At 43.6% G+C, this 8,495-nt stretch overlaps 1 protein-coding gene across 10 annotated transcripts in view; it reads left to right on the top strand.

The window, feature by feature from the left end:
- The window catches only part of Ano10 (anoctamin 10), a 138,041-nt gene that overhangs the window by 33,914 nt on the left and 95,632 nt on the right, over window positions 1-8,495 (top strand). For 9 of the 10 annotated variants that reach the window (XM_031344134.1, XM_031344135.1, XM_031344133.1 and 6 more), the window contains 2 exons: window positions 564-761; window positions 1,786-1,920. In XM_031344134.1, coding sequence (XP_031199994.1) covers window positions 564-761; window positions 1,786-1,920 — 333 coding nt within the window. The remainder of the gene's footprint in view (window positions 1-563; window positions 762-1,785; window positions 1,921-8,495) is intronic. The other variant, XM_031344136.1, reaches the window with a different exon arrangement.

The following is an 8,495-nucleotide window of genomic DNA, read 5'->3' as shown; positions in this document are numbered from 1 at the left end:
AGTGAGGGTGGGGAGATGGTCAGTGAGGGTGGGGAGATGGTCAGTGAGGGTGGGGAGATGGTCAGTGAGGGTGGGGAGATGAGTCAGTGGGAAAGAGGAGTGATTGTTATGTAAGCAGGAGGACTTCTTTTTATCTCTAGTGCCTACATTAAAAAGCTAGGCACAATGGTATATGTCTGTAATCCCAGAGCAGGGAGTGCAAATACCAGATGACCCTGGCAGCTGCTGGCCAGCCAGTCTAACTAAATTGGTGAGTGACAGGTTCAGTGAGAGGCCATGTCTCAGAAAATGAGAGCAATTGAGGAAGACAATGCACATCAACATGCACATACATGCACAGGTATACACATTCAACATGTATACATATCCACACGTGTACTCATATCTATACATATCCAAACACACAAGAATTAACTTCTATCCCCAACTTCCGTATATTTCTTTTTACTTGGATCATAGACTTAAATTGTTTATACCAATATAAGCATTGTATTTTATAGATTTTGATTTTCTTAGAGTTTGTGTCTGTTTTGTTCTGCACTGTACTATCTTGTGTTTGACAGGTGCCCAGCTGTTGTTTAGACCACTGCTAAATAAGTATGAGAAAGAAACTCTGGAAAACCAGAATTTATACGTTGTTGGTGCCTCCAATGTCCGACTGTTACTGGGGGCAGAAGCAGTAGGCCTGGTGAAGGAATGCACAGATGCCGCCATGCGGGCCTTTACCTATGGAACACGCCACAACTTTAAAGGTTTCCATGGTAAGCAGCAGGATGTTTTCTTACCCCAGTGTGTTTGCTACAGAGCATTGTGTAAATCCTAGATCAGGTGCTGCATAGCACCAAATAGTCAATATCTAGGCTTTGTGAGCCTTAGCCTCTACTAAATGACTCTGTTCTGCCATTTGGAGCACAGTAGTAGCCTTTGACCATAGTAAATGAATGAACAGGCTGTAGAGGGTCCCTGGAGTAGATTAACACGGAGTGTACCTTATCTACATTGTTCTAATTTCAGGAATGAATGTGCATGGGCTCAACAATAGCAAATGTAAGAGTTCAGTAACTTGAAACTCACTTCCTGAGTTTTCTGGCTCCTTCTGATGTGGTGGGAGGGTGAGTGTGTCCTTGAATTTATAGGATCTCAAAGAGAGCATTCTGGAGAGAATAGGGCCTTGGATTCTCTGAAGGAAGATGCCTGTTTCAAGTGTACTGACTCCTGGCAGAGCATTTGGAGTTAGGATATGGAATTAGGCCTCTTGGTACTAACTCACTGTATAACGTTTCCCCTCAGTGACATGGTGATCTAGGTGACGCTTTCCTCAATAAAAAGATTTGTCTGTCAGAGCTGCTGTCTTCTTGCAGACTTTCTTCTCCAAAATACTTGGTTCTCATCTGCAGTGAGGCCCATGGGATAGCTTGCCCAAAAGGTTAGAAACATTGGTACAGTTCAAGGATGTGCACGCTCACACAGCATCACCCCATAATCTTTCCTCCCCCATTAAAACTATCCTATAATTAAGGAGTACAGCCTCTGGCTCTAAGTAAAGTCAGGACAGTGTGTGCTGATGGACTGCTGGGGCCAGAGGAGCACTGAAATGACTAAAGGCTGAGTTAGAATTCATTCTAAAGTGCTTTGCCACTTGGCAATTTTCCAGTTTTGTACTTTGACTGCTCTGTAGGTTGTTTCGGTTTATGGCATCTCTATAAACATAAGTGCAACAACTTAAGCATTACCAATCTCATAGTGCTACTAAGAAAGTAACCAGAAAGTTCTGTTGTATTTTAGATAACAATAACAACTTCCTCACCATGGCTGAGTGTCAGTTCATTATCAAACACGAACTTGAGAATCTTAGAGCTAGAGATGAGAAGATGATCCCTGGTTACCCGCAGGCCAAGCTGTACCCCGGGAAGTCGCTGAGTAAGTCACTATCAGCTTGCCTCTGAGTCCACTCTTAACACTCTTTATTACCCATAAATCTGGATTGCTTAGCAAGTTCACACCCTGGTGTGCTGGGCCTTTACGTCGCTGCTCCGTCCGCTTGCGACTCATCGGGTTCTTGAAGCATGCATCCACTGCATGTGCACTTGTGTGCCTTTGGGATCTTTGGATAGGACAGTTTCTCATTTGCATTTTTCACAGTACTGATTTTTTTGTACACCAGGCCTTCCACCTTTCCTCTGCATGTGATAATACTGTTTCAGGTGCTGGTTCTCTGCCTGGCCCTCCTCCTCAGCCTTTGTGTTTCTGAACCCATGTGGCTCTGTCTCTCAATCTGTCTTTCCTGGGATGCAGATTTGTCTTGGTTTGATGGCATTTTTCCAAAATTTAATCTTTTTTGACCTTTTGTTTTAAATATTGGTGTACTTTTTAAAGATGAATTATCTTTACTTTTTTTAGAAACCTTCCCCCATATACTCCCCAAAGTGAGCTGCAACAGTTGTTCTTGTGTCTTGCAACTGTATTCTAGGTGCCTCAATCAGTGGGGGCTTTTACTTTTTAGTATGGTATTAGCACACCATGCTCAGGTGGTGGTGGTGCACAGCTTTAATTCTAGCACTCTGGGAGGCAGAAGTGGAGGCAGGAGGACCTCTTTGAGTTCAAGTCCAGCCTGGTCTACAGAGTGAGTTCCAGGACAGCCAAAGCTACACACAGAGAAATGATGTCTTGAAAAACAAACAGAAAAAATTTTTACACCCCATAAGGCAAGAAGACACTTCCCTGGGGCGATTTTCACATTGCATGTTTATTTTCCCTAGAGGAGGGTCATGAGGAGAAGGGAGACATAACTTTTCAGTATCTAAGTTTGAGGACTGGTTGAGGTTTCATTAGATCTCCTTTCTGTCCCAGGATTTCTGTCTCCCCAGCATTTCTCTTCTGAGAGGCATTGGTCTAGAGAACACTTTGTCAAACAATGGGGACTGTGCATAGACACTTAACTGTCCTTGCTGGCTGCTTCGTTCACCTAAGCTTCTGGATTAACCCCAGTGTGTTCCTTTCCTAGGCCGCTTGATGTTTTACCACAAGTCTGTCTTCATATTGATGAGTATCTAATACATTTTCTCCTTTGCTTTATTTAGTCTTCGAGAAAGTAGGAGTGGCTCAGGCATGGCTGTCAGATCACAGGTGTCTGCGTCTTTGGGGATGGACACACCAAGCTGATTCCTATATTGTCTCGGGGTCACACATGGCTTTGCATGAGGTCATCTTTATCAGGGTTAGGAAAGCACTCATCTGCTGCTTGGCTTAGACTGCATGTTTGTGAGTTTATTGGACTCTGCAGTGTCTGACAGGTTGGGAGGTTCAGCTTTGTGTCATCAGTGTGTGGACAATGGTTTTCTAGTGTGAGCCTATTCTTACCTCTTCCTGGTGAACTCTACCTATCTTATTAACTCCTAATGAATGCCACTTACTGCTTTTTTAAATGATAGGAATATTTTATCTGTTTTTATTGTGCTTTTGACCATTTATTTCTATTTGTTCTAAAATTTAATTTTGCCATTTACTTTTTAAAAATCATTTATATTTTGTTTTGTTTTGTTTTGTTTTTTAAGACAGGGTTTCTCTGTGTATTCCTGGCTGTCCTGGAACTCACTCTGTACACCAGGCTGGCCTCGGACTCAGAAATCTGTCTGCCTCTGCCTCCCAAGTGCTGGGATTAAAGATATGCATCACCACTGCCCAGCTATTTCTTGATCAGTCATAATCCTAGAGATTATTAACTATTGGGGTCTCATCATGTTCCTGACAATTTGCTGTCTGTAAGGTGTGCTATTTGTTTGATTGCTTTTTTGCCGTGTAGCTTTGTTACTAGCTGCATGAAGACTTTTGGCAGGTTTCCAGTGCAGACTGTATCTTTCACAGTTGTTAATTACTATTTGTTTTCTTGTTTAGTGTTGGATAAGGTTGAACTCAGTCTGTGTGCCTGTTTTTATTTATCCTTTTGCTTTTAGCTCTGCTGAGGGTCATTTTAGCTGCATCTGGTGTTAGAATTTATGTTTTTCATGCAGCCCAATCTGCAGGCTTCTTTTTCTTAACGGATATTTCCTTGTTGATATTATTTAGTTCTGTGGCTCTGGTGGTCAAGCTTTGGGCTCCACACACACCAGGCAAGCCCTCTCCCACTGAAATGTAATTTGGATGTATACTGTTTATTAATGACCTACTTTGTGTTGGGCTGTTTGGTTTGGTGTTGTATTTCATGTTGAAATTGCTTTTTTCTGTGCTTAAGAAAAGGTCTGCACCTCATGGTGTGCCTCGTTCTTTCCTCTTCTCAGCAAAAAAGACAATGCCTACTTTAAAATCCATCCAGGTTTAACATAACAGTTCTTTAAAATGTTTTTTTTTTTAAAAAAATCTTTTCTCTTTTTAAATTAACTTTTAGTTGTACAGAAAATGGATGTTGTGATATTTTCATATGTGTATATTTCTGATTTCATGTTCCCTCCTCCGTGACCCTCCATTGCCACCCCTCCTCCTGGTCACTCCTCAACTGAAAAGTTCTATCTTCTGCTTTCACGTTAAATTTAGATCTGCATATGAGAGAAAAGAAAAGATATTTATTTTGTCATTGTTTCCTGCCCCCTCCCATGAGTTTTTGCTGCCCTTTCTCCATGTTGCCCTCTCCCTACCATTGCTTAGAAGGTCCAAGGGCTGTACTCTTGGAGGTGCTACTGAAGTGGCTATACTTGATACATTTCTCTGCAGTCCTCTATAGACTGGACTCTATAGACTATAGACATGGAGCTGACCCCAGTACAACCTTGAAAGCACAGGTGTGATGCTGTGGGAACAGGTCCTGTGTGGAAGCAAGTCTCCCCATAGGGAGCAAGCTCTTGGTGCTTGGCCAGCTCAACTGGGTCTACCCATTTGGGGACTTCCAGATTCCTGGACTTCTTGATGAAGGCTGCCAGAGCGCTGACAAACCCTACTGTTTTACATTGTCTGACCTAAGTGCAGCCAGCCAAGGGGAAGACTAGACTGGTTTTTGTCAGTTCTTTTCTTGGGCACCATCTGGGCATCATATAAGAAAGATGGCCATCATTTGAGGAAGCATTTCTACAACTACCTTTGAAGTCTTGGTGGTACTGACTGAGATGTGTGTAGATTGTGTGTGTGTGTGGGGGGGGGGGGCTCTTATGCACTGTCTGCAACATCAACTGTCCTAGTGGATTGTGTATGTGTGTGCTCTTATGCACCCTCTGCAACATGGACTGTCCTAGGCTTACATATAATTTTTCTCACCTGTGTTTCTTTCTCTCTTTGTAACTTTGTTGATTTGGAATTTGTTGTCATTTCATGCTTTCTCACATTGCTCTTTGGAGCCATTCTTTCTGTTCTCTCAGCTCCTGTTTGCATTTTACTTTTGGAGATGTGTTTGTCAGGATCTCTTCACTATACATGACACTCACAGCTCTGAGACTTCCTGACACTGACTTCCTGGCACTGTGATTTCTGACACTGACTTCCTGCTGCTACTTCTCTGCCCATATTTTGTTTTGATTTCTCAGTACTCTCAGTTTCCTCCTCATGTATCTATCTTGATCAGCGCACAGCTTCAGAAGGACCACACCAGGCCAAACAGTTCCACTGAGGTTTATTGGCAGAGAGAGGTTGGTAGTGGCAGATAGAGAAGGTTGGGGGGAGGGGAGAGAGAGAGAGAGAGAGAGAGAGAGAGAGAGAGAGAGAGAGATCAGGAGGGCCTTTCTTTATATATGGATGATGATGTAATCACAGGTAAAAGTGGGAGGTGAGCCAAGTGGATTCTGGGAATATGGTGGCTGTTGCCTTGGCAACAAGTGTGCGGGTCTTGCCTATGTGATGTCCCCGGTTTTGGAGGTCCTGATACCAACAGTATTTTTATCAGTTTCTTTGTGATTAGTACTTTTTATTGTTTTTTTTTTCTTAGGTTTTGAGTCAGAAGCTAAGTTTGTAGCCTAGGCTGGACTCAAATTTGCAACAATCCTCCTGCTTCAGCCTCCCTAATGCTGGGGTTGCAAGTACAAGCCACTGTTAGTTCATTTAAAATGGAGCCCTGTTCCCCCAGATTGGCAGTTTTGGGAGGCAGGACATGGGAGGAAGGGGACAGGGTCTCCAGTAAGAAGCAGTGGTAAAGAGAGGCTTTATACTCTGTCCTGTAGTGAATTCCCTTGAAGCTGCTGCATTCTGTAGAGAGCTTCTAGGGAGCGTTGTTCTTCCAGGGCTTGGCCTTGACTCAGCACCAAAGCTAATGCCCTCCTCGTGGTGGTAGCTAGCAAGACACTACAGATGTGCACCAAATCTGGAGGTTCATCCATGTCCCCCTGGGTCCCAGGAACTCTGGAACACAACCACTGCTCCATCCAGGTTCATAGACTTTTGTTTACCCTCTGTTGACCTTAAAGGCTTTGTTTCATGCTTTGTGTCTTGTATTTGTAAATTTTTGGTTTCATAAAACTTTTTTTAATGTTTCTGGATGTTTTTGCTTTTAATTTTGTCTCATGAATACAGGAGACATAGGTATCTCTGGGTGTAGCCCTCTTCCAGTTGGCATAGAAGTAGCCTGCTTCCCATGGTGTCCAGCAGTCACAGGAGGGGCAGTGCTGACCATCCCTTGCTGTGGAGCCCTCCCTTCTTCAGCTTTCTGCTGGAGAAAGTGAAGTGGAGGAGTGGCCATTGGTCTCCATTGCCTGGCAGGAGTCCTGAGCTCCCTTTCCTTCTGAGGTGAACTTGTCACATCAGCCAAAGCAGCAGTGCTGTTAGCCTTACTGCTTTTGATGCTACAGTGTCCTTCAGACCAGGCCACCCTTCGTTTCCCTTGAATAAGATATTAATGTGTTTGCCATCCAGTGGCTCTCATAAGTCACTCCAGCATGAGTGTCTTTTGATGTGGAATTGTCAGCACTCTGAAAGGAGGGAATCTGGCTGAGGATGTGCCTTCTTTTGTTAGGCCCTAGTACCATCCTATTTTCCTTTCTAGTTAAGAGTCCTTCCTTGTAATTATAGTCGGAGCTGACATGAGGAGGCTGGAGGTTTTTAAAGAATCCAGCTTCTATTTTTATAGCTGAAACCAAAACCATGCTCTGGCATTGGCGGTGATGAGAAGCTGTTGATTTAGACTTGAAGCCTCTCTAGAGGTTCTGTTCACTGCCCTATTTTTGGAGATACACAAGCAGGTCTTTGAGCCTGCTAGAGAGCCTTTCATAATGGAGCTGTCTTGTATAGAAGAACCTGAAACTTTGATGCTACAAGCCAGCTCAGACTTTAAACCCTGCTGCAGCAGTGGAAAACACTGGGATGGAGAAGACCCTGCTGCAACTGTGCACCCTACACCAAGGGTCAGGACTCAGGCTGTGAGTGGTTAAGTCATGCTAGCTAAGAAAAAGTCTCAGAAATCCTAGCATAAAGAACTGACAAAAGGGCCGACAGCGCCCCCCTGGAGCTGACAGAACACAGACCACATGTGCATGGCTTGGCACCCTCAGAGCTGGTACTTTGGACTGGGTCTTTTCCAAGCACTAAGGGGGGGGGGGACCCTTTACAGCAGCTCACCCTTTATTCCTCTCCTCCGTGTAGAGTCTGTTTGATTGACGATTGTAAGAGGACTCATGGGTGAGGAGTTCTCTTTTCTTAGTAGAGCTGAGATTCCTTTCAGGGTGTGAAAGTGGTAGCCACGTCCTTTTTGATGCAAATACCATTGTAGAATGACTTGTTCTTTGGCAAGGAACTATCTCAAAGACTGTAGGAGAAGTGCCCCAGCTCCCAGCTCCCCAGCATGGCCTTAGGGCTGAAGATCCCTCCACACTAGCCGTGGCTCTCAGTACCTACAGCAGATAAGAGATTCTGGGTTCATTGAGCATGGCCAGGAGGCTCTGGTCTACTGTGTTTGTCTTTTCCACATTGTGTGTGAATGTTCCAGCCATACTTGTCACCCAACCTCATAGAGAAGGAGGGAATTCTGTGAGTTTAAAGTTCTTATTTGTGGATGCATCTTGTCATTAGGTTGGAAAGATAGAAATGAGTGAGGACGCTGCCAACATAAGACATATCTCATCTGCCTCAGGGAAGGTCATGTAGCCACTGAAGATCAGAGTACTGGGACAGAGGAATTAATTTAAAATTTGCCATTGGTCCTGGAAATCCTATTCTAAGTGTATACAGTAAGAAAGGAGTGAAGACGTAGGATAGTGAAGATGCAGGATTTGGGGGGGTGGAGTTAGGGAGCTGGCTCAGTGGTTAAGAGTACTGTCTACTCTTCAGAGGCTCCTTCTGTTATAGGATTTGATGCCCTCTTCTTTCATGCAGGCATACACACATGTGTATGAATAAATAGATCTTTAAAAAAGTTTTATATACCACCGCTCAAATGATCAAGAACATTATAAGGCATATAAGATGATTCCTATTTTGTATTTAAACATCAGTATATTTGTGCATAGATTTCAGTGTATATCTTGACATCTGCTTACACATGAAGTTGCTGTTTATAGTAGCTATTTTTATAGAGAGCAAAAAAT

This window comes from Mastomys coucha, unplaced genomic scaffold (assembly GCF_008632895.1).
Source record: "Mastomys coucha isolate ucsf_1 unplaced genomic scaffold, UCSF_Mcou_1 pScaffold23, whole genome shotgun sequence".
Lineage (NCBI taxonomy): Eukaryota > Metazoa > Chordata > Mammalia > Rodentia > Muridae > Mastomys > Mastomys coucha.
The sequence above is the reverse complement of the archived record's forward strand: the minus strand, read 5'-3'. Positions and strand labels throughout refer to the sequence as shown.